We start from the raw sequence: 24707 nt of genomic DNA on the forward strand, positions 1-24707 counted from the left end.
GGCGTGGCAGGGCTGGAGGGCACTGTGAAAGGAATGTGTCAGAAACTGCCCCTGGGCCCCAGAGGCAGAGGGTGGGTTGGGCTACACTGAGCTGGGAACTCGCTTCTGGTTCGGGCTCACGGGGCTTGTCAGTCGTTCCGTGTGGGAGTATCCAGGAGACTTGCAGAGCCTGGGTCAGCACCGACAGTGATGGCAAGGTCCTCATGCTGCAGGGTCACCGAGTATGCCTTCCTGGGGACAGGAGCTGTGACTCAGTTGGAAATGTAGTTGCTTGTCCTGGGTGACCGGAAAGGGATTCCCAGCGAGGCAGGCTCTTCAGCACCGTGGAGAGCTCCCGTTGGCTGCCTCTGGGCTGGAGGAAGGAGGCCGCCAAGCTCCTGGCTGGGTGCGGGGGCTGACTGGTGAGGTGGCCGGGGCCCTGAGCCGGGAGGGACCCTTGTTAGTCCTGGCCGCCAGGTGTGCTATGTCTGAGGGTGGTGTCCAGAGTATGGACCACAGGTCAGGCTACCTCAATCCTGCCACCAACTAGCTGCATCAGCCTCCTCAGTGTCCCTGTGGGCCCCAGTGGTCCGAGCTTCAGAAGCTGTTGGAGGTGGAAGTGCCAGGTTCTGCCTGTCCATTTCTCCATGTCCTCAAGTCTAACAGGAAAGCTTTGGGGTTAAGTTGAGGAGGTGCACCGCCCCCAGTCACCACTGGCCTCCCTCGCGGGGTGCCCTGTGGAAATGTCCTTCCTGGTAGAAGTAATGGGACGAACTGTTGCCTTCTCACTGTTATTTATTGACCTCTTGCCCCAAGTGCCAGGGCCTGTGCATTGGAGAAACACTGCTGGCGGCGCCTCCGCCCCCATCCCTCCGATGCTGTAATCTTGGCTGTGGTAGCGGCGGCTGATTAAGCAGCTGCCACGCTGGCGGGTCGGCCAGCCCTGTGTCTGTGTTCGGCCCTGTGTTCGGCCCCACAGCCCTGTGTTGGTGGCTTTTGGGGCCAAATTGGGGGGGGCGATGTGGGTGCAGGTAATTAGCTTTATTAGCTCAGTTGTATAATTTTATGGCTCACGCCCGAAAGCAAATGGATACAGACAGATGCCACCGGCATGGTTTCCACAGGCCCGGTGCCACTTGACACCTTGCGATGACCACGCGCTGACTCGCTCCTCTGACGAGTCGTTTCAAAGCTCCTCCTGCCAGCGCATCGGTCGGTGCCGTGCCTGCTCCGCATGCAGGTGCTGCCACTCGCCTCGGAGGCCTGGCGTGTGGTTTTCAATCAGAGGCGGCGGTGCGCCCCATTCTGAAGTCTTAATTTCCTGCAAGGAAGTGGACAGGTGATGTGGGCCCTCCAGCTGTACCGGAGAGGGGCAGGCTGGGGGGGCTCAGGAGCAAGGGTGGCCCCCCCCCAACTCCGTGGCCTCTGCGCCAGGGTGGGGCTCTTTGATGACAGAGGAGGGCTGGCTCCTCCGAGACTGGCCAGGGCCCAGGGGTGTCCTGCCCGTGCAGAGGGAGGCCCTCCCAGCCTGAGAGTGTGAGGACACAAGGCTCCCCGCTGGGGAACAGCGAACTTCCGGGAGGGGCCAGGGATGGCCCTTTGCTTAGAGTGTGGCTGTTTGTACAGGTGACGCCACCTGGGTGCTGAGGAGGGGCGGGAAACAGTAGCTTCCGCCACCGTGACAGCTCCCTGGGACCAGGCCTGGGAGTCCGTCCCAGACGACAAGGACCTCCTGGGGACCCCACTCGCAGAGGAGGGGTGTGGAGGCACCTGCAGTCTGTAACAGAGAAGCCTCTCGCCCCTCCTCCTCCAGAAAGCAGGCCCCGGTGCCCCTCCTCCCGCCCCCCAGCCTGTGAGCCTGGGCAGGCGCTCAGAGGAGAAACCATGGGGGCAGGGGACATGCGGGCAGGGCGGTGGCCTCTGTCCTGGAGCTTGGTGTGACCAGAGTTCATCTCGTCTTGAGCAAGGCCCAGCCTGAGCACGCCTCTTCCCTGGTCAGCCAGTTGCGGGCCGTGCACCACCCCAGGGGGGGCAGGAGGGCCTTGTGAGTGTTTCTCCTGAGAAGAGGGGGTGGGGCCCCTTCTGGCGCGGTGGCGAGAGCCTTGGGGAGGGTCCCTAGGCCCCCTGGTCCTGCCCTGCCTGTGAGGTCACCTGTGCCCGTCACGACTGAGGCCGGGGCAGCGGCTGCACAGGCCGTCTCTGAGCGCGCCCGACAGGCTCCCTGCTGTGCTGGCTCCTTGTGAGGAAACTGGGACTCGGTTTCTCAGGGACAGTGGACCTGAGGGGCGCCATGTCCTCATGGCTACTCGGCACCAGCCTCCCCTTGAGGCCTCATCTGGGGTGACCTCCCAGCTGAGATGGAGGTTCCTGGCTGCATGGGGAAGGGGAATGACACAGAGCCACAGATGGAGCTCCTCGCCCCAGCCACCACTGAGCCTCCCCTTGGACGCCTGCCCCACACCTGCTTGTTGAACCAGCGCATGAACAGGGCAGCGAAGGGACACTACCTCCCAGACCAGCACAGGACCGTGTGAGATGGCACAGTCAGCCCCACAGACACAGACTGTGTTTGTGCGGCGAGGTGGGGACAGTTGCATTGGGAAGTTCTTCTTAGGGACAGAGTTGTCTCTGGGAGAAGCACTGAGACACATGGCCATGGTGTCAGGTCCCTGTGGCAGTCCGAGGCCACACTACGAGTTTGGAGGAGCAGGGGACCGGGAGTGAGAGCTCGGGGCCAGCACGCCCTTGGGCTGATGCTTACCACGCTGCCTGTGGGTGACACTTGCTCCTCGTGACGCTCCTGCCGAGGCGTGTTGCTGTGAAGCCCATTTTACAGATGATGAGACTGAGGCTTGGAGAGCTGAAGGGACTTGAGCCATGCTCACCGGTGGTGGCACCAAGACTCACGGCTGGGCCCAGAGTCTCCTGACGCCCCCCACCCTCTGCTCTACCCTGTTCAGCTGCCACGTGGCAATAACAGGAGCAGCTTCAGCCCCATCCCCCTCTACCTGCAGGGCTTCACCCCGACACGCGAAGCGGGTGCAGTCGCCCATTTCTGTAGTCTCGTCTTCGCCGAGAAGTCAGCCTCCCAAGTTCAAGGCTCACACCCAGTGGTTTTGGTGTGCCATGTCCCCCCAGCACCCCCGTCTCATTTCAGACACTGTGTGTGTTGAAGGGGATTAACTTGCCCAAGAAGGAAGGAGGAGGCCCACCCTCGCCTCTCTGGTCACTAAGAAATCAGGAGCCAACGTCTCCCCTGTCGATTGTGACTTAAACGTCGAGGTTCAATTTGAGCAGGAACAGGAAGGAGGGCTGTCAGTCGACTCTGGGAGCTGCGCTGGCTCTCGCACCGGCACCTGGGTGGGGAGCTGCGTTTGCTGCGTTTCTAAGCCCGATTTCTGTATCTGCTGCTACCTGGCCGGGGACTGCTCGAGCTCCTCCGAGGGGGGCTCGCGTCCCTGAGCCCACCCATGAGCCGTGTGTGATGCGACAGGAAGGAGAACGCGGCACGCAGGAGGCCGGCGTGGCACAGGCACGTGTCCAGAGACGCACTTGGTGGTCCTGGACGGCGAGCCGCGGTTTGTGCTTCGTTCAGGAAAACCACCTCCCGTGTTCTTCATTCCCCAGCACGAGTGGCTGTTGGGTTGAAACCGTTCCACTGGACTTGCGTACGTCGAGGTGGCTCTGCGGACCGGAGTCTGGGCGGGAGGAGACAGGCACTAGTCCCCGCACACTCGGGGGATGTGTGACGACGGGTGGTGAGACCATCACTTGGGCGGAGGAGGGCTGGTCTCTGCTGTGGGCGGTGTCCCTCCTGGGGATCCGTCTGCCTGCCCCCAGGCCCAGCAGGAGCCGAGTTTTCCTTGACCGAGGCTCACCCCTCCCTGAAGCGCACGGGCGAGGCAAGTGTGGAAGGACTCCTGAGCCAGCTCGTCCTGGAGCACCTGCAGCTGACTCCTCTGCAGTGGGGTGAGTACGGCCGCTGCCCCGCCCTTCTCGCCCGGCGTGGACAGGTCCCTGTGGGAACCTCGTGGGGGCGGAGCTCACCGGCCACCCCGGTGTCTGCGTCTCCCCTGAGCTCCGCACCTCAGCGCGGACTGTGGAAGGGTTCGGGCCTCCAGACGCAGATGTGGGGGTGGATGACGGGCACCCCCGGTTCCAGGGACTGTTGAATCCGCTGTCCTCCTCGGCACTTGACCATGTCCAGATGGGCATGTCTTCTATAGATGTTTCTGGACGTTAAGTGATTGGGGTGGTGAAAGGTGACAAGGGTGTGGTCACCTCCTTCCTCTTATTCCACTCGGGGATGACCTCTGACAGCTTTCCCTGAGGCCGGCGTGGCAGGGTGTGCATTTGGTGAGCACGTCGGCCCAGCTGGGCACTCAGCCCACAAGAGAGCAGCGTGGTCGGCACTCGGACGGCGTGCGGGCCGGGGGTGTTCCCGGGCGTCACTCTAACAGCGGGCGGAAGTATTTTGCTGACAAACCAGCCAAACGTGGTGCTTTGTTGGTGTGAGAGGCTTTGTTACTTTACTGTGTCATTCGTTTGGGGACAACAGGAACAGTCAGTTGTCAGTGCACACGTATCTGTGTTTTCTTCACTTGAAAGTCTCCGTGCATTAGCGTCCAGTTTTCCCCAGTGACGGGACGAGCTGTGTCTGGCCGAGACACGGGGGAACTGCCCCTCACACCACGCGGCGGCCCTCCACAGCCCGCTGCCTCCGCTCCCGCGGGGGAAGGCCGTCGGATGCCCCACGCAGACTTCCCTCAGGCCAGGCTGCTCCTTCCGTGGGGCCTCGCCCCTGCCTCCACCCCACCGAACCCGCCCGAGTGGAAGGAAGGGGACGTGCTCCGCAGAGGCTGGTGCACCTGCCAGGGCTCCCCGAGCCCACGGGGCTGGAATGTCCCAGGTCAGTCCGGTCTGCCTCTCCCTCCCATTTCACTTAGCACCGCCCCCGGCAGGTCGGGTCTGTCCAAGCTGTTGCCATGGCGAGATTCCACTCTCCCTGTGGCTGGGCGATGCCCCGTGGCACAAGTGTGGCACCGTGGCTTCGTCCACGTGGCTGTAGGCAGACACGAAGGCTGCTTCCTCGACTTGGCCGTTGGGACGATTTGGCCATGGACATGGGCGCACGCACCTTTTCGAGTCAGTGTCTTCATTCTTTGGGTAAATACTCGCAGGTGCCGCTGCTCGGTCGTGCGGCAGTTCTGCATCTGATCTCTGAGGCGCCTCCACACTGTTGTCCACGAGGGCCACACAGTCCACAGCCCCGCCTCCTCGCCAGCGCTCGGAGTGGCCCATCTGGTGGGTGGCGGCCACCCCGACAGGTGCGAGGTGGTGTCTCAGTGTGGTTTCCATGCTCACGTATCCGACGATGAAGGACGCTGAGCATCTTTTCTCGCACCTGTTGGTCAGCTGTGTTTCTTTGGAAAAATGTCTATTCAGATCTTCTGCTCAGTTTTTAATTGGATTGTTCAGGGATTTTTGCTGTTGAGTTGTGTGAGTTTTTAATATGTTTTGGTTAATAGTCCTTTATCAGATATAATTGGCAAATGTTTAACTCTGTTACTTATTTCTTTTGCTGTGTGGAGCTGTTTGTTTTGACACAGTACCACTTACTTTTCATTTCATTGCTTTTCTTTTGATGTCAAATTCAAAACAGTCACCGCCAAGACCTGCACCAAGGAGCTGATCACCCATGTTTTCTTCTAGGAGTCTTATGGTTTCAGGTCTTAACATTCAGCTCTTTACAACATGTTGAGTTAACTTTTGATTCTGGCGAGAGAGAGCGGTCGAGTTCCATTTTCTGCCTGCAGCTCCGCAGCTTCCTCAGCACTGCCCTGTGGCCCTTGCCAGACAGACACCTGCTGTCTCGGTCCTGCAAACGGGCGGAGGCTGCACTGCCAGGGGGCAGACGGGGTGGGGTGGGCTGCAGAGTCCAGTGTGCTCTCTGACAGTCTGTCTGGAGGGCTGCTTCCAGCCATCTCCATAGCAGCCAGGTCATGGGGACTAACGGGGCTAAGCCATTTGCCACTTGGCGTGTCCCGCTGCTGCGCCTCCTGCCACCTCCCGCCGCTGGTGACACTCTCCTCCCAGGGCTTCTCACGCACACCAATGCCCGGCCCGCGCTCTTTGTCCTCGGCATCCAGGGAATACAAATTCGGGGGCAGCTGCGCTTTGAGTAGATATTTTCAGTACACATTCTCCAAAGAACCGCTGCGCACATTGCGAGCTTGAGTCCCATGAGGATGAGGGTGACACCCATCTATGAGGCCATGGCCACATGGTGACCTGGGTGGGGACGCCCACTGCCCCGCCTCAGAGAGAGCCACACGCCCGCACTTCTGAGGGCCAGGACTCGGTGAGCAAACCCTCCATACGCTCTGTCCAGCCTGTGCCCCCCGTGCGGTCCTCCTTACTCTCTCTTTTTCACACATTTGGAAGTGGGTCCAGGAGTTGCCATTACCTCAGGTCACACGGCCTGTGTAGATCCTTTGATGGGTGGAGTGTTCCGTTCATTCCGTGCATAGCTGGCTGTTGACCGTCTCCTCTGCCCCAGGCGCCGTCCTAGGTGCTCGGGCCCCCAATGTAAGTGAAACCTGATTCCTGATTGTGAGGGGCTCCCAGTGTGATGTGGGTGGGGACCAGGCGGTCCCCGGACCTCCCACACCCAGCTTGGCAGTGGGAGCTCGTGCGGGTGTCCCGGGAGCAGAGGCGAGAGGCCCGGGGGGGGGTGGTAAGCGTGGGACAGCAAGCCTGGGACAGCCTGGCATCGTCCCGACACTCGAGTGGCGGCGTGCAGAGCCGCTCCGTGCCTGGCACCTCGTGGTGAAGAGGCCAGCCCTGCACGTGGGCAAGAGGCTCAGGGCCTGGAACACCGATGTGGCCCTCAGGCCTCGTGGGGACAGAACCCCTCATGCCCTTGGCCCTCAGCCTCCTCCCCAGGTCAGCGAGCAACTGCACCAGGCTGGTGGGCTGTCCAGCACCACATCCATTAGAGACGTCTGCTCGGGGAGGGGCCAGTCCGCACTCAGGCCCCTGACGAGGCAGGGCTTGTGGCCAGGCCCATCTCGTGGTTTTGGTGCCTGTCAGACGTTGGTCAGCCCGAGCTGAGGCCCTTCCCGGGGCCCGCCCAGGGGCTGCAGGGACTCCGAGCAGTCATTTCACTGTCCCTTTGGCATTTTTGCCAAACATAAGCCTATAAGCTTATAAAGAATAGAAGAATAGAAAAAGTTGATAGCAGATATGAATGATAATTTCTGAAGGAAAAAGTGAGAACAGAAACCGCATACAAAGAAAAATCCTCCAGCCGCTGCTGTCCCCGCCCCGGAGGACCCTCTGGGACCTGCAGGTCCCTTGCCGTCCTCTTGTCTGGCCGGCTCCCGCTCTCAGCTGCTCCCAGCCCTCAGGGCAGCCACCTTCAAGGGGAGCCCCCCGGGCCGGGCCCCTGCTGGTGCTTAGCATCTCACGTACAGGGTGCTTGAAAGCCCCGGAGAGCGTGGCACCATCCTGACACACTTGTGGCAGAGCACAGAGCCACTCCTCGTGTGGCTTGCCGGGCCCCTTCTGCGAGTGCCACCCCCTCGGAGACGAGGACTCCTGCCCTGAAATGCCCCCTCCCCACCCCAGTCCTGCAGCCAGTTGTTGCTCTGTTTCGCAAAGGTAAACAGCAGAGCTCACTTCAAAACGGAGGTCACGTGAGAGGCTGCGTGACATCCCCTCCCCCGGGCCTGTCCCCCTCCCTTAACTGCCCACCTGGGACTTCCTTCGGTGTCAGCAGCTGATGGGTGGCACGCCCCTAACTCAGTGTAGGCGCAGGTGCTCTGGGCCGCTCCGGGCTGTAGCTTGTGCTCTGTCCCTCGCTGTCGTCACCGTTGTTGCAGCGAGGGCCCCTGTGTGCTTGCCGGCCCTCACGGCCCTCACGTGTGTGGCTCAGCCTGGAAGAGACTCGGTTTGGCGTTAGCGATCTTCGCGAATTGGGCTTGTGTGTCGCATTAGACTCCCTCAATGTGGGTGCGTGTTTTCAGGTTCTCCTGTGTTTCCTGGTGTGTCCATGGCTCACTGGCTGTGACGTTTGAGTCGCTCGCTCACCTGGACCTCCTCGCGGCTTGGCGTGCCGGTGCGCACCCACTCCTCCCCCAGAGGCGGTTCTGTTCCAGGCCAGCTGCGGGGAAGTTGCAGGGACAGGAATGAGGCTTTTCCTGAACCGTTTCGGAGGAAGCGCCTGGCCCGGGGCACCACTGTCCCAGCTGTTCGTGTGTCTCTGCCACAAACTCGGACATTGTCTTACATGGCCACTGCTTCTCTCTCAGAGCCGGGAACTAGGTGTTGGCACTGCCGCTCAGCACCTGGGCCCCACTCAAGTTTGGCCAGTTGTCCCAACCATGTCCTTTATACCTAAAAAAAGAGGAAGAAGGAGGAGGAAAGCAAAAGAGAAAAAAAAAAAAAAGCTGGAAAGAGACCCTGGTCTCACTCAGAGCCACTTGTCGTGCGCACTGGTCACCGTCCCCCCCTTGGCCCTCCCAGACACAGCCCTCCAGCTCCTCGTCCGCTGTCCCTCGGTGCGGGGCGGGTCCCGGTCCTCGGGACCAGACGCAGCGTGTGGGTCGTTGGCAGGGATGCCGCGGGAGGGAGGCTGCGTCCGTCCATCCGTCTCTCGCGGGGGCCCTCGGCTCCGTCCGCCCCATCATCAGTGGCGGGCGTTTGATCATCTCACTGAGGTGGCGCCTGCCAGTCCCCTCTGCTGTGAAGTTCCTGTCGTTTTCCCTTGGTGACCGGGAAGCGCTTCCCAACTGGGAGCATGTGCAGTTCCTTCTCACGCTTTCCTTTGCCCCCTTGTTTCTATTTGGATGAGTCCATCGTTTCCTGTTTTATTCTGTGGGTTAAAATGTTACAGTTGTTACTTCGATGCTCAGGTCGTCTCGGGTTCAACAGTGGACACTCCTTCAAGCCCCCCTTGTTCTGTGCGTCCCCCTCGCTTTCCTGCACAAGACCTTCCAGTGTCGCCTTGAGCTGCCCCACCGTCATCCACGCTCCCCAGGCACGTCGGCTCCCTTAGTGACAGGCGGTGTTCGGTGGCCAGGACCCGGCGCTGGGGACGGTCATGCCTTCTCCGAGGCCAGGGCCAGGAGACAGGCACTTACCGACCAGTGTCCACACCCCAGCGCCCCATCCCTGTCTCTGCCGGCAGCCGAGCTCCGGCAGCACGGCCGCAGTCTGCGGCATTCCCTCTCGCTCCGTGTCCCTCGTTCCTCGGCACGCACCGGCCGGCATTCTCCTCGGTGCATTCCCAGAGCTGTCGGTCCCTCTCCGTGGCCCCTCCCCTCCCAGGGTCTCAGTCTCTCCCTGGGTGACTGCTCTGCCACACCGGAGGATCCTGCGGGGGGTGGCTCTCACCATGCCCAACCCGTGCCCCCGGCCCACCCTGGCCCGCCATGTCCCCGCTGCCCCTGGTGGCCTCAGAACCAAATTGTCCAGGAAGCAAAGGGGCTGCCAGGCTGCCTTTGGCGTAACCGGGCTGGACTCGCACCTGCCCCTCTGGGCCTGGCAGGTGGCCCCCTCCCCTCACGCACACTGTCGCCGCCCTCCCTTGGGCCCCTCCTGTCCCCACACGCTCGCCCTGGCTCCCACTCTGAGGGAAGGGGAGATGCTGTCCGAGTGAGGTCCACCCCGCTCTCCCCGGGGCCCGTTCCCGGCCTGACACGGAGTGGGCCCGGAGCACACACTTGCAGAGTGTGGCACTGGTGAGTGCTGACACTCCTGTCTGTCCAGGTGCAGATGCTCAGCAGGCCGTGGTTCTGGGAGTGGGTGAGAGACGGCCTGTTTCCCAGGGAGTTCCCAGGCTTATTGGGGGGGAGGCTGGGGCCCCAGCAGGCAAGAAGGGCCAGACGCCTGCCCCACCCCCAGGGGACATCGCTGTTCACCTGGGCAGTGCCCGAGGCTCTGGGCCTGGGCGCCACTTCTCCCCCTCCTCCGGCAGACCTGGGGTTGCCTTCCCCAGGTGGGCAGCCCCTCGAGCGGGCCTCCCACGCTCTCCTCTCGTCCCAGTGAAGGCAGGGGCGTTCAGACTGCAGGCCGGCCTGGGTGCCGGTGAGGAGGGCGTACACCAGCCCACATTCTGCGGTCTCCTTTGCTCCGGAGCTTCACTTGCGGTTCCAGGCAGAGTGCACCTGCGTGTTTCCTGTAGTGCTTCTGTTGCCGGCTGGGACCTATGGGTGTGTGTGCAGCTCCTCGGCCCCTGGGCCCACCTGCTCCCACTGGCCTGTGTCAGTGCAGGTGGGCAGCTGCTGGCAGCCACACCTCTGTCCCCAGCAGGTGGGGAGGCCCCCGTGGGCAAGGACCCACCTCCATGCTGGTCAGAGGCTGCGAGGGCTGCGGTCACTGGGGAGCGGCGGAGCACACAGCACTGCAGGCCTCGCCGGGCACGCCCTCTGCCCGAGCCTGCCGCCCCAGCCGCCCGCCCCGACTCCCAGACAGAGGTGGCCCCGGGCTCTGCGCCCACCAGCTGAAAGGCCCGTGGTGGAGTCCGCCTCTGTCTGGGGCCACCACAGGAGGTGGCCTGGGCCACAGTGTCCTGGGTGTTCTCTGTCCCCTGAGTAGGAGAGTGGGTCTCAAGTGGCGGAGACCTCCGTCTCCCTCCCGTTTCTCTTCATGTCCCCACGGGACGAAAGTGGCTCAACCCCGAGCCTTCCCGCGGCTTCCTCTGAGCAGGGCGTGCCCTTCCGGAGCCTGCAGCCAGCCCGAAGTGGTCCGCCACGGGGCAGGGGCGCAAACGGGGGTCGTCGCTGGTGGCCAGAGGGACCGAGTGGGGTGTCTAGACGTGGGTTGGCAGGGACCTGCTATTCGGTGGTGAGAGTGCTTGTCGCCCTCAGACGCTTTGTTCGAGGGTCGCACAGAAAAGATTCTTGGGTGCCAGACTCACACACGGAGCCTGGGGCCCGCGGGCACCAAGGGCCTCTGGCAGGGGAGCTGGCCCCAGGGGAGGGACGAGCCTGCTGGCTGCGTGTCCCCAGCCAGCCCGCCTCACTTACTGTTGCTTCCACTCAGTGTTCAGTTTAGCCTCAGGGACAGGATGGGCCCAGTGGCCTTTTGTTGGTGCCTTTGGAAGTGCCTGCTGAGAGGGGGTGCAGGCCGAGCCTCAGGCAGGTCGGGGTCTCCCTGCGGTTGGCCCCGCTTGCAGGCTCTTGTGTCAAAGCTGTCCACACCCCATGGGGGCCAGGAGCAGTGAAAAACTCACAGGTTCTGGATGCAGAAGCTCTGGCTTCCACTTGCAGGTCCGAGCGACCTTGGATGAGTCATTCTGCCTCCGAGTGCTCAGCCAGTTCTCCCTCCCGCAGCCGGGCTGAGCATGGAGGAGGGTGCCATGTGCAGGGGGCCGTGACCATGAGACACCCTCAAGGCCAAGAACATGTGGCAGTGTGGATGGGACAGGGACTCTGAGGTCCCCTCATCTCACACAGGGTTGTGTGTTGGGACTGACCCTGCCTACTTCCTTCTGGGCGTGGCCAGAATCACGCAGGGGAAGAGGTTGGCCCCCCTGTGCCTCACGCTCACTTGTGTGTCTTGCCCACTTGGTTCGGAGTGCACTGAGGAAGCACAGGGCCGATGCTTGAGGGGAAGTGTCTGAAGCCGAGCTGGTCACCTGCTTAGGGAGGAAGAGAGGCCTGGAAGCGCGTGTGGGTCGGCTTAGGCTGCAGCGCTCGGAGCCATGGGCGAAAGCTCCTGCCCACATGAGGAGTTGACAAAGGAAGTGACCCTACCTAGGCCTGGCCTCCGCCACTTTGAAGCCAGGCCTTGAGCTTGACAGGGCGACTTCAAAGACTCAGCTGCCTGACCTTTCTTAGACAGCTGCTGACAGCGTCCTTGTCACCAAGGCCCTTTGCTGGGGACTTGTCACAGGATGCTCAGCCTCATCCAACGGCCAGAAAAAACCCGGCAGGGAACCTCTTGCTCGGGGATGTCCAGCTCAGCCAAGGACAGGCCCTCGAGCTGGAAACAAGCTCACCGGGCCAACCTCAGTGGTGGAGAGTGGATGGACCCTGGTGGGGTGGGGACTGCTGGGCACCGCTCACCTCCGAAGCCTCAGCAGGTCGGGAGAGGGCGGGCTCTGAGCCAAGAGCTCTGGGGCCCCCCTCTGGCCGAGCCGTGGGCCCACCACGCACGGCGCAGGGTCTGTCTCTAGGCCTGTGGCTGGGCCGTGACCCCAACCTCAGTGAGCACGGGCACGGTAAGTGGCATGGCGTGCCCACGGTGCCTGCTGAGACAGACCAGCAGGGTCTGTGTGAACACACCTCGCTCAGCCCGGAGGCCTGGAGGGGAAGCACAGAGCCACCAGTGGGGCCGCCCTGAGCAGAGGCGGCCATCAGTCGGCTCCCCGGGCTCATCACCCCTTCTGCTTCCGGGAGCCCTGTGGCCAGCACACAAGGACCAGGGTCTGTCTTGCTGGTGCACAGCTGGCTGCCCTGCGCTGGCTCTGAGCTCGAGGAGGATGAGGCCTTTCCTCTAGAAAACCACGTAGGCCGGCTCATCGCCTGCTCACAGCACAGCTGTTGGAGGCCCGTTCACTCCGTCGTCCGCTCGCTTGGCCAGTGTTTCTCCACATGCTGTGCACACCAGGCCCGGGCTGCGGGCTGCAGGCGGAGACCCCCCTGCTCACATTCCCACAGCCTGCAGCAGCACGCACGTCTTCGCACCGTGTGGGGGTGGGGGCCGTGGTTCCCATCAGATGTCCAGATCGTTCTGTGGGTCACCCTCGTGCAGATGTCCGAAGGCTGCGTCCTCCTCCCCCTGCGTCTTTGCTCCATCTGGGCAAACAGACCGCATTCGTCCTTTGAGGCACAGCTCAGCTGTCACCCCTGCGGGGGCCTCCAGCGAGCCCACGACTCGCTGCGCCCCCTCCAGCGTGCTCTCGCAGATCTCTGCCTGTGGCTCAGCCCGCGCACGGCCGCCCCGTGCTCTGGAGTTCAGGCCCTGGCCGGACTCTCCTCTGTCCCTGGCAGCTCACTCTGGGTGGGAGGACGAGGGCCGCAGGCAGGACTGGCTCTTGCTTGCTCGCTCGAGGTCCTTCCCTGTCTGGGTGTGGACCCTGCCGGGCTGTCATCGGCAGGAAGCATTCGGTTCCCTGCTTCTGAAGTTGTCACATGGTGTCACCCACATGCCCTTTCTATTTCTGGAAGCATGAACTTCATTATGCAGACACTCGGTTTGCTTAGTAAGCAGTGGAAGCTGGCTTTAACTGACTGTCTCTGCGGGTCATTAGGACAGTGAACAACGCTGATTGCTGCATCTAAAAACAGAAACACAGGACGGGCTGGATGCCAGGCAGGGAGCGGCCTGAGGGCCTCAAGGCAGCCTTCTGGTTACCTCGCCACGTGGGGGTGTCTGAGGTTCCAGGGCCAGGCGTTCGGGGCAGGGCGGGGGACCTGAGGGACCCAGGGCTCTAGTCTCCGAGGAGCTCCAGGCCCATCGGCGTGGTATGGGCATTGCTCAGATGGCGATGAGAGTGGAGAAGGCACCGTCTTGTCTGGGGCCGACCAGGAGGGTTCCTGGGAGAAGCAGCGTGTGTGACGGGGCCAGCAGCAGGGGCGGAACAGACGGTCAGGCTTCTCCGAGGAGATGGCAGCATGAGCCCGGGCTGGAGGCAGGCCTATGCATGGGCCAAGCGTGTAGACCGTGTGGGTGGGTGCGTGCAGTGGGCCAGCCCTAGCAGGCCTGGGCTCCACTTTGCTTGCCGGCTCTGGTCTGGGCAAAACCACTGTGGCTTCTCCAGTGCGCGGGGCACCCCTGGGCTGTTGTCCAGCCCCGGCCGGTGGAGATGGGGGAGCCGATGCTGTGAGGGTGGGGTGCCACCCCCGCCCGCTAGCACTCCTCTCCCTCCCGTGCAGCCCCCATCTATACACGCCTGACACAGCGGGCAGAGGAAACGCTAGCCAACTGCAAAGTCCCTGGCAGGCCTTGGAGAAGGGGGGCCTTTCACCAGCCCCTCACACAAGGCAGGTGCAGGGTTGGCCACACAGGAACGACCTGCGGAGAGCAAGCATAGGGGCCCTTACTTAGAAGGTTGGGAGCGAGTGACACGCTGTGTGACTGCTGACCAAGCCGCATCTCCACGTGGGCCTGCAGCACAGGTGGCACTGTCACCCATGTGGCGAGGGGTCGGGTCTGAAGCCCCAAGGTAAAGCGACCTGGTAAGCTGCGGGTGCTGGGGCGTAGACCCCACCAGGGCCCCAGAGCTGAGCATCGGGCACCCTGCCCCCACCCCTGGGGCCACTCGGTGGAAGCCTAGGAGTCCAAACAGGAGCCTGTCCCTAGACTCCGGGGAGGACAGACACTGAGCTGCTACCCCCTCCCCGCCTTGGCCTCCACGTTCCCCCAGCCGGACTCTTCTGGCCTCTCTCCTCTGTCGGTCTGCCTTTGAACTCCGGGCCCAGCTCCTGGTTAGGAGGTAACCAGGCGGGCCCCACTGTCTTACAGGCATGTTTGTGGAGGACGCAGAGCCCCCGCCTCCCGCGGCCCTGGACAAATAGTGGTTTAATGATTGATGCGCCGGCCTCAGGAGCTCCCTGCCTGGGCTGCGAAGGCCATCGGTCGCACACCGGAAGGGGCCACAGGGCTCAGAGGCCGGGCTGCCAGCAGGCCGCTGGCATTTGCAGGGGCAGCCGAGGCCAGCGTGCCTCCTGCGGTGGATCCCAGGTGCTCCAGTGCGGGCCTCAGAGCCCAGCTGCACCCGCTTGGCTGAGTGCAGCAGGTCTTCTGAAGGGTTTGGCCAGGAGAGAGGCATCCTTCAGAGCAGCACTCAGTAGGATTGTGCTGTGAGCCCTGCTCCATGCTGGGCGCTCCCTTTGAGGCAGCTGCTGTGATCACTGGGACCCTTGTCATCCCATCAAAGCTCGGAGGGGCTGTCCCCTTCTCCAGAGCCGCATAGCCAGGAAGAAGAGGAGCCGGGAGAGTCTGGGTGCTCATCTAAGGTGCCCTGTACTGGGGGCATTGTGCCCCCAGGTGGTCCCCCACATCCTCCTCCCCCCACAGGGAGGGCGAGGGCTCTGTGAGCACCCCGACCCCCAGGGCAGACTAGGCCCCGAGGGTTGGGTCCTGCCAGGATGAAGCAGGAAGGGCCCCAGCCCAGACCCGCCTCCACGTGGAGCTCTTAACTCCTTTCCAGAACGGAGAGCATCATTAATGGCACCGTCTGCCACCTGAGGCTTGGGGACAAAGCTGGCCCTGTGATTCTGACTCAGAGAACTCGACGATTGCAGTTCTGGGTGTTCCAGAGCCGGTGGGTGGAGTTCTAGTGTGCGTGTGCGTGTGCGTGTGCGTGTGCTGGAGAAGCCCAGCCCGCACCTCTCCGAGCTCAGTGTGCCCTCGGAAGGCCCCTCGGGGGTCCAGTCTGCTGGGAGGGAGGGAAGACGTTTCTGCGGCAGAACCCTCAGAGACAAAGTGTGAGCAGATGTGTTCGTTTTCCTGCCTTTTATTGTGTTATTCAGATGACCCTTGTAGTGAGACCATTTGCCCTGAGAATTAAGACAAAACAAAATTAAGTAATAAACAAACCCCCAAATAATACTTCCATTTGCATACTTATTAGGTAATTATGCATTTGTCACACGCACGTGTGTCTACACAATAATTATGTGTGATTACAGTGATTGCATGTGATACATGTAATGTAGAAATGTTAGATATTTGCATATTCATTTACAAGTGGGAACAGCAGAACTGAAACAAGAGCTTTTTGTCCCGGCTCTAAAGTTACCCCCACGCTAGAGCCAGCAGCTTCTCCATGAGGTGCCCTGTGCCTCGAGGGGTTTCTGCCCCAGCTGCCCAGAGTGAGCCCCTCATTCTGCGTTCTGCCTTCTGCTCCTGCCCCCTTGGGCTGGACCCACCTCGTCCTGGTTCTAGACCATGGCTGACCCAGAAGGAGACAGGTGCAGCCTCATGGGCAGCCCGCCTCCCGCGTCCCGAAGTGCAGAAGTGAATGTCGCTTGCTGGGAGGTCCTGCTGGCTCCCTCCCCCATCCGTCTGTGAGCGCTCCCACACGGCGGGCGTTCGGGGAGCGCCTGCCTGTGCTCTGAGCTCAGGGCCTCTGGTGCACAGGGCTGCCCCCTGCCCACCCCTCCAGCCGTCAGGCAGGCAGACTCTGAACCCCTAGGTGATGAGAGCACAAGCCCCCGGCACAGGGGTGCACCCTCCCCCCTTTCCAAAGTGGAGGAGAGATCGGGAAGGGCCTTCAGGTGGCACCCCGCCTCCTTCCGCTCCTCACCCCACGTGGATCAGGCTGTGGAGGGGAAGCTGGTTGCTCGTCCTGTGTACCTTCCTGCCATGGCGACGTGTGGACGGGTGTCTAGCTTGGGGAACGCTGGCGGGCACAGGTCGTGATGGGCAGGCACTGGGCAGGGCCTTCCCTGGATCGCGAGTGGTGTGCCCTGTGCCGGTGGAGCAGGAGATGGTTGCTGCCAGCCTCACTGTCACTTTAGAGCATCTCACAAGCAGCCTAGACTCAGAAGCATCTCCGGGCCCACAGGTGGAGGGCACACGTGTGCACTAGGGAAAGCGTACAGCTGGCCAGTGGGTGCACGGCCCTCCAGTGCGGGGGGGCCCTGAGCACAGCGGTCTGCTCTGTCTACCTCCACGGGGCCCGCTGTGCCCAGTTCTGTCTCCGTGGGGCCGCTGTACCTCAAAAGGCTGTGTCACCCCCTGCTCAGTGAAGTGTGATGAACTCGCTTTTTGGTTCATTAGTGAGCACACCTGCGGACCAGAGGCAGCCGGGGCAAGTGGAGCTGGGAGCCCTCCAGCCCGAGGGAAAATTGCCTGGTTTCTGGGCGTGTGCCACCCAGCGGAGGAGGAACACGGGGTTTCCAGGCCGTGTGACGTGGTGAAAGACCTCACCAGGAATGCCGTCGTGCTGGCGGGGCCCCCTGGGAGCCCCTGGCTGACCCGGAAACCGCACCAATGATGCAGGGAGCCCGTGAGCGGGGGCCCCAGGCCCAGGGAAGGAACAGACGCCGACCGTGTGCACAGCACCCCCCTCGAGGTGTCAGGAGCTCCGAATGGAGGGGTGTGTCTGGAGCAGCAGAGCGCTGGGCAGGGCGGGGGTCGAGCTGGGAGGTGACGGCTCCATGACCTTCGCACCAAGCAGGGTGCTCTCGGGGTGGCAGACCCTCCAGGGTGTGCTTGTCAGCCACACAGGTGTGCTCTCTCTTTCGCCCCTCAGTGGCTGGGCCCTGGGCAGCCCCGCACCTGCAGAGGTCTCTCCTCGATGCCAGCTCCGTCTGCACTGAGCGGGGATGGTAAAGTCACTTTATGCAGTCACCACGTGGGCCCCAGAGTCACTAAATGTGAGTGTTTCCAATAAGTCCGAGGGAAGTCCTTTCCCTTCCTGACTGGCTTTCGGGTACCACCTGAGCTTCCCAGGCTGTGTCCCTAGATCGGTCCTGTGCCTCCTCAGAGAGCCAGTGTGCTATGCGACCGCCCCGGATACTACATCCTCAGGAAGGCTGCCCTTCATCAGCCACCCTCCCTGCTTTCAGAGTCAGTGGAGGAGCAGCTGGTAGTGCGGGGGCCACCATTCTTCCTGCTGGGTTTCTCTGGGCCGGAGCTCCTCTGTTCTTCTTCAAGGCAGGTGGTCAGCGGGAGGTGTGTGAGTTTGGAATCACACTGGCTTAGGTCCGAATGAGGTCAAGTTCAAATAGTGTACAGCATTCTCTGACCCTGGTCCAGCGTTCTCCCAGCTCCACAGCACCTTGTTCACACCTGTCTGTGGAACTCAGCGCGCTATTGCCCCGAAGGTCCTCTCCTTCCTGGCAGGTCGGGCTGTGGGAGCAGTCTCACAGCCTGTCCACTCGTGCGTCCAAAGTAACTGCCAGTCGGTGCCCCGTGACGTCGTCTGCTGGGGGAGGCTGAGCTGGTGGGCGTTTGCTCCGTTCAGCTTTCCTTACTCTCGGGGACGTCCCCCCAGTGAACTCTGCTCGAGGAGCTTCTGTGGTGTGTTTGACACGCAGCCCCCCTTTCTCACTGAGTATTCCTTTCGCGCAGGTGCCCCCGGACCTGGCGGGTGCTGGACATGTGATTTGGCTTCAGTCAGTGGTGGCTGGAGAGCTGGGAAGTGAATGGCTGGGTAGGTCCACGCAGAGCTTGGCGAGGGGCGAGGAAGGGTCGGGTGAGTGGACAGTTGAGTGGGTGAAAAGGATAAACTGCGTGTGTGACTCACAGGTGGGCGGGCGGGTGGTTCGGTTGCCCAGCTCCTTGACAAATGAGAAAGTCTTCCGGGTGTGACTTAAATCCCTCTGGGGGCAAATTATATGGCTTTTGCAAGTGCTTTGGAATGTGTATTAGAATCTCGCTCCTGCTTTGGCAGTTATGGCCTCTTATGATTAGAACCTTGTAAGCAGTAACCCACTTTCTCTCCAGGACAAAGCCAGTGCAGGTCACAGTGGCAAGGCGGCCCTGGGAACCCCCTCCCCACGGGCTCCACTGGTTGGGCTCCCTGGGGAGCACCCCACTGGGGTCGGGGCCCTGGCTCCAGTCTCAGCCCTGTGGCCACTCCTTGTGAGAGCTGCCAACCCTGCAGAATAGCGTACCCGCCGGGGCTGTGCATGGGTGACTGGTGCCTAGGGCACTCAGACTTCAGCTCTTCCTTCCTTCTTCCCTGTGTGTGCGGCAGGTGAGACCAGGGGCCAGGGCTCTGTGACAATGGTCCAGGCCTGGGGCTCCAGGGCCCCAGCTGGCGGAGGTCCAGGCTGGCTCAGGTGTCACTGGGGAGCTGGCGCGGGAGCCGGGAGCAGCGCAGAGTGCTAGCGCTGTAGCCATCATGGGCCTGAGTCGGCGGACGGGCCCTGCAGTCGGACAGACTGAGAGGAAGGTGCTACAGGGCGACCTCGGGGGCACCCCCAGCCCGCTCCTCTGTCTCTGCGCCACGAGCAGGTCATGCTCACCTGTTAGGGCAGTGGGAGGCACAGTGTGGACGGGCAGGGGCAGCAAGCTCGGCTGCTAGCCCCGAAGGGGCTCAGAAATGTTCATCCTCGAGATGGTGTCATGGTTGTGCTCATTGTCACAGGTCAGGCACTGAACGTCGGGTCGTGTGCTGTCGTGCGCGTGTGCACCGAGAATGTAGCCCAGGCTGTGCCGTAGCTCCCCTGTGACGGAGAAGTTCTTAATGTGGCACGTAACGACAGTGCAGAACCAGAGGGAGGCGGAGTGAGGAGGCACAAGGGCCACCTGCCTCTCCTCTTCCTGGTCCTGGTGCACTTTGCCCAAGTGTAGCTCAGCCATTGCTGACGCCTAAGCAGGTGAGGCAGATAGGGCCCAGGATTGTTAATGTTCCTCATCAGCGGCTGATTGCTTCCTGGTGACAGGAGCAGTGTCTGATGGCCCAGCCCCACATCGTCCCTGTCCCATTGGCTCTGTGCCTCTTGTTGTGGCGCTAGAGTGGGTGCTGGGAGGTCCCGGGGGGTCTCTTCTCCAGGTTCCCTGGACGACGACTGGGGGAGAGAGCATAGCCCAGGAAGGGCCTTGCCAGAGAGCCACTGAAGGAAGATGCGTTGTCCGAGATGAGGCTGCAGGCACCTGGAACTCTCTGCAGCGGAGACATTAGTCCCCGGGCCGGTGCTCCCCGGAGTGTCCTGTGCCGAGCCTGCCGACACCAGCAGCCAGGAGCCTTCCACGGTGGTTGGGGCAGTGCTGGGTGTCCGAGAGAGCTCTGTCTCTGTCCTCCCCGACGACATGCACAGTCACCTGCACAGCCCGCAGTGCTGGAACCTGGTGTGTAGCACCGAGCGAGGGAAGTGGCTCCAGGAGAGGTCAGCAGCCGGGAGGCGCTCAGTCTGTGGCACAGGCGCTCAGCTCTGAGACACCCTTTGGAGCCCCCGATGCGCTGAAGCGCACAGAACTCTTCTTCCGGGGCTGGGAGGTACACACACACACACACACACACACACAGGCATGTTAATGTGACGGAGCTGCCTCTGTACATTTGCACATCTATGTATATATGTATATATAAAGAGATCCCACTTTGGGCACATGCACACATGTAGGTTTTGCATACATGCGTATGCATATGTATGCAAATTCCACAGAGCATATCCTGGTTCTCTGGTAAGCCTTGGAAGTACTTCCTTCCCAGGTTACCCAATGTAGATGAGCCACTGTCACGGGACGTGCCCCGTTCGTGTGTGGGCACGTGGGCGTGTGCGTGTATGCAGTGGTTAGCGAGGCAGCTGGGTCAGGGCCGGGGAGTCCGGGCATGACACCTCAGCCACTGGGCTGTGGGGAGCTCATGAGGGCGCAGTGCCTGGCCTGGGCCCGGAGCAGGCCCGGGGCCCAAGAACAGAAGCTAGCTGTTTGTTAGATACTGGCCTCACCCACCATGGACCAGGCCATCTAGAGCTGGCTGTCATCACCACCTGTCCCTGGTCCCCTCCCTTCTCCCTCAAAGCCTGTTGAGAAGTATGTTCAGGTGGATGACTCGTCCAAGAGGACAGGCGGTGGGGCTCCCGGCACAGGCCCTGCCTGAGTGACCGAAATCGCCACAGGGACCTTGTTCAGTTTTGGAGACCCAGGTGCAGGCCCGACACCCCAGGGCCCCTGCTCAGGGCCCTGCCTCCCCAGTGGGGCGTGCGGGGACAGCCAGCCCTGGCACAGTGGGGTCTGAGTGCAGCTCCATCTCACCAAGGAGGGCCTGTGGGACTTGGTGGCCGGGCACCGTCAGATTGCGATGCATCAGTCAGCTTCCAGGGTCTTGGGTCGTTCTGACGCAGGTGGCCTAGGATGCAGTGAAAGAGGCACCTTCTCTTTCAGAAACCTCGTAACTATGTTAGTCTGTGCAGGGGCTTGTTTCTCTGAAGTCATGTGTAAATACCCCTGTTCATTCTACTGTGTCCGCTGTGCTGATTTGGGATGTATCCCACCAGTCTGGAGAAATGAGAGTCCAAGGTTTGCAGGCCAGTGAGGGTTCAGCGGGGCCTGCGCTGTGCCACTGCCTGGAGGACAGCAGGGGAGCCGTGGTGCCGGCTGCTCTCTTCAGTCATGACTGAGCAGCCACCCCTCGGGGCGCCCGGGGCACAGCCCTTCTAGCCAGGCCTGTTGGAGCAGGACCGGCTGCTCCCCTTGCCTGCCAGGGCCGTTTTCTAAAAGGCAGGTGTGACCCGGTCTTCAAGATGCTCCTGGACTCCCCTGACGACACGAGGGCCCATCCCGTGCAGCCACTCCCTCCGGGCCTCTCTGCGGAAGGGCCCTAGGTGGGCGACTCCGCTGGACACCGCCCCTGCTCTCCCCACCCCCGCGTTCTGTGCTGGCTTTCAACCTCCAAACTTCCCGTCGCCTCCTCTGCGAAAACTCCCCCGCCCCATCCTTGGTGCACCCCTCGAGGCCTCTGCCCACTTCCCACCGCCACCGCCGCCGGCTTGGAGTCAGGGCCGACACCAGGCTGTGAGCCCTCGGAGAACAGCGGTCGTGCCTGCGAGGCACAGAAGGCATGTGTCCCTTAGGGCAAAGCCCCTGAAGTCACCGCGGCTCAGGTGCAGTCTGGTGTCTCTATCACACGCACTCCTGGCGGCAGATGGAACCTGGACTCCCCGAGTCGGCTGCCCCCACGCCCGCTGTCCTGTGGGGGCTCCAGGCAGCCTCCCCTTGTCCAGGGCACTTCTGGAATTGGCACAGACCTCCTCTCTGGGCCAGCCTCGGTTCGGAGACAGACTCGGGAGCGGGGAGGTAGTTTGCCCAAGCACCAGTAGGTGGGAACTGGGGCTGAGAGAGAGTGCAGTGCTTTCTCACTCCAGAGACAACGCACTTCTTGGTGACCACTGGTCGGAGAAGCTTAAGTCGAATGTGAGACGCGAGAACAGAAATGTCAGTGGATTGGTGAGGCCTGAAGGAGGCCTGGAGGAGGCCGGCCTGGGGGGTGCTGGCGGGAGTGGTGTGGGCGGGCTGCCCGGGCCCTGGTGCCAGCTGCAAGCTGAGGGCACCCGAACGCCATCCTGACCAGGACTGGCCAGAGCGTCCCCTTAGTCCCTTGGGGGTCCCAGGCAAAGGCACCTGCATGTCCAGAGCAACCCAGCAGAAGCCTTGTGTGGCTGGTGAATGATGGGTACTTGGAACTTGCCTTTGAGAAAAGGAAGAGCTTTTTCCTAGGCTGCCCTCAGCAAGCTCACCCCAGTTCACACTGCAACAGGCTACCGGGGCGAGCTCTCCTCCTCCTCCTGCCTCCCCTCCATGTCCCTGTCCCCTCGGGACAGGAGTCTGTCCCCACCATGTGACTGTGGGGGAGGGAGGCTTTCCCCATGCAGGGCCTTTCTGGAGAAGGAAGGCCGCCAGTTTTTTTTTGCAGCGAGAGCGAAGGCAGAGGTCCTGATGGGACAGGACAGCACCACCCTCCTGCCTCGCTCGCGGATGTGCTCAGAGCCCCGCTGTCCCGGGTGCGGGGAGAGAGGGCAACCGCTCTCCCTGCACCGACCTCCTGCTCTAGGCTGGGTGCTTTGCCAGGGGACGGAGGGCTTGTCCTGGGCAATCTGTGTCAAAGCCAGATGTGGTGTCGGGTGCTCTTTTCCAGGTGGGGACCACGAGGCTGAGGGACGTGCTGTGACATAGGGGCAGGGAGGAAGTTGGCGATTTCACATGTGCCCTTGAGTTCATCCTCCTGGTTGGTGACCAGGTGTCCTTGGGCGTAGGCTCCTCTGTGACTTTGGCGGGTGGGGCTGGTCTCTTTCGGGAAGCCCCCAGGTTAGAATGCCCCCTGGGGAGGGGGTGCTGTTGAAGCCTGGAGAGCACCCCAAGCCCTGCCCGGCAGAGGTCAGGCGAGGGGGTGGAGGGCAGCGCCGAAGGTGGAGCAGGCCCCCAGGCTGAGCTCTGGCCGATGGATGTGCCCGTGTCCTGGGGCTGCTGGGACAAACAGCCTTGAGCTGAGGGTCTTAGAGCGACACAGTGTCTTCTGGCTGTGGAGGCGGGCAGTGGTGAGGGGTCTCCCTGGGCCAAAATCAAGGGGTGGGCAGGGCTGCTACTTAGACTGCCCCCTTGCCCCCCCACGCCCCCCCGCATCCTGAGACCTCCCTGTGGCCCCCTGCACAGGAAAGGCTGGGATCATGACCCAGCAAGGAGGCTCCGAAGATGTTGATCCAGTTTGCAGACCTGCCTGCGCACCTGCTGCCCTGTGTGTGTCCGGGCTGCCGGGAAGTGCTGCGGGGGTGGGGTGGGGGGGGTGCCCGCAGTCGAACCGTTTCTGCTCCCAGCCAGCAGCAGTCTCCTTAGCAGCAAATTAACCCTGATGTCCGGCGGCAGTGAGCCGCGTTGCGTCCCTAGCCTGCTGGGTTCTACTTCCCCCAGGCGGGGGACGGCCTCCGTGGTTCAGAGTTTCTGTGGCTGCACAACACCCCCCACGGACTGGCTGAGGGGCTGAGAGCAGTGGGAAGGTGTCCTCGCCACTCTGGAGGCCGGGGGTCTGGGTAGCGGTGCCCCAAGCCCTGTGCGCCCCACCCGCTCCCCGCACCCGAGGCGGTCCTTGGCCATGCTGTGCCGTCTGCCTCCCGCTTCACGCGGCTGCCTTCTCTGGGTCTGGCTCTCTCCATCTCCTCTTCTTAGAAGGACCCCACTCACCGGAGACAGGCCCCCGGCGCCCGGGGTGATTTCACCCAGAGATCCTTCACTCTGGCTGCCAAGACCCTGTTCCCCAGTAGGTCACACTGTGAGGTTCCCGGTGGACACGACTCAGGTGTGTCGGAGCCCGGAGTTCAGAGGGAGCTCTGGTCCAGTCCAGGCTTGGCAGCTGTGTCCCCTGGGGAAGGTGCGGAGCCCAGCAGGCCCTCCCCCACTCCTGGCGGCTGAGGTGCAGACCACTGACCTCGTCCCCCCCCCCCGGGGAGGTGTGAGAATGACCTGAGGCAGACTGCAAGTGGTCAGGGAACTGTTGACGGGCGGAGCCTTGGGCTCAGCTGACACCAGGAAGTGGCCTTGGGACTTGAGCTCACCTGCGGCTGCCTGAGCTCTGGGTGCAGTTTGCGCACCCCCTGACCCTGCGGAGCGAGGCCGAGGCACCCGCCCTGGGCAAGGGTCCTGACTTGCCAGCCATGCCCAGTCTCAGAGGCCTGGGGAACAGGGGCCTGGAGCCCCCGGGCATCAGAGGAGGGTGCTGTGTGTGAGGCGGGGGCTCCCCGGGTGCAGCTGTCCACACCCCCACTTGCAGGCCTCCCTCAAGGTTGCCTCTCTTGTCACTGCTTCCCAGCTGAAGTCACCAGCAGCTGATGAGAAGCAGTGGCACCTCAGCTCCCAGAGGGTGGCCACAGCTGTCCCAGGGCCACGGTTCCTGCTGGAGGGGACGGCCAGGGTGGCTTCTCTAAGCAGCTCTGGCCTCTGTGAGGCTCGGCACTGGCAGGCAGGAGTGCAGGGCGGCCTCTGCCCGAGGGGAGGTGGGGGGCGGCCGGGGCCCTTCAGCTGGGAGCAGGAGGTCAGAGGGGCCTTGAGGACCCCCACCTGGCCCAGGACATCCAGGAACGGGGTGGCTGTGGATTCCTGCCTCAGGGGGACGGCCAGTCTGGGACCAAAGGCCCGCGAGGCCATCGCAGGTTCTCACTGGCCCTGTGTATGTGTGAGGACCCTGCAGCCTTGGGACCAGAGCGCCCCGGGCATCCCATCGGCCAGCAGCACCCTGGGAGACTGTGGGTTGTCACAGCAGTCCCCAAGAACCCGAGGTCAGTTCACCCTGCTGCCGTGACGACCACATCTGCTTGGCTCCGTGAGTCATT

The 24707-nt window shown here is 62.5% G+C and overlaps 1 protein-coding gene across 3 annotated transcripts in view; it reads left to right on the forward strand.

The window, feature by feature from the left end:
• The window catches only part of TRAPPC9 (trafficking protein particle complex subunit 9), a 219722-nt gene that overhangs the window by 159733 nt on the left and 35282 nt on the right, over nucleotides 1–24707 (forward strand). For all 3 annotated transcript variants that reach the window (XM_053660957.1, XM_053660956.1, XM_053660958.1), the window contains one exon: nucleotides 3857–3948. In XM_053660957.1, the coding sequence (XP_053516932.1) occupies nucleotides 3857–3948 (92 nt within the window). The remainder of the gene's footprint in view (nucleotides 1–3856; nucleotides 3949–24707) is intronic.

Source organism: Artibeus jamaicensis, unplaced genomic scaffold (assembly GCF_021234435.1).
Source record: "Artibeus jamaicensis isolate MK-2021 breed Jamaican fruit bat unplaced genomic scaffold, CSHL_Jam_final scaffold_916, whole genome shotgun sequence".
NCBI lineage: Eukaryota > Metazoa > Chordata > Mammalia > Chiroptera > Phyllostomidae > Artibeus > Artibeus jamaicensis.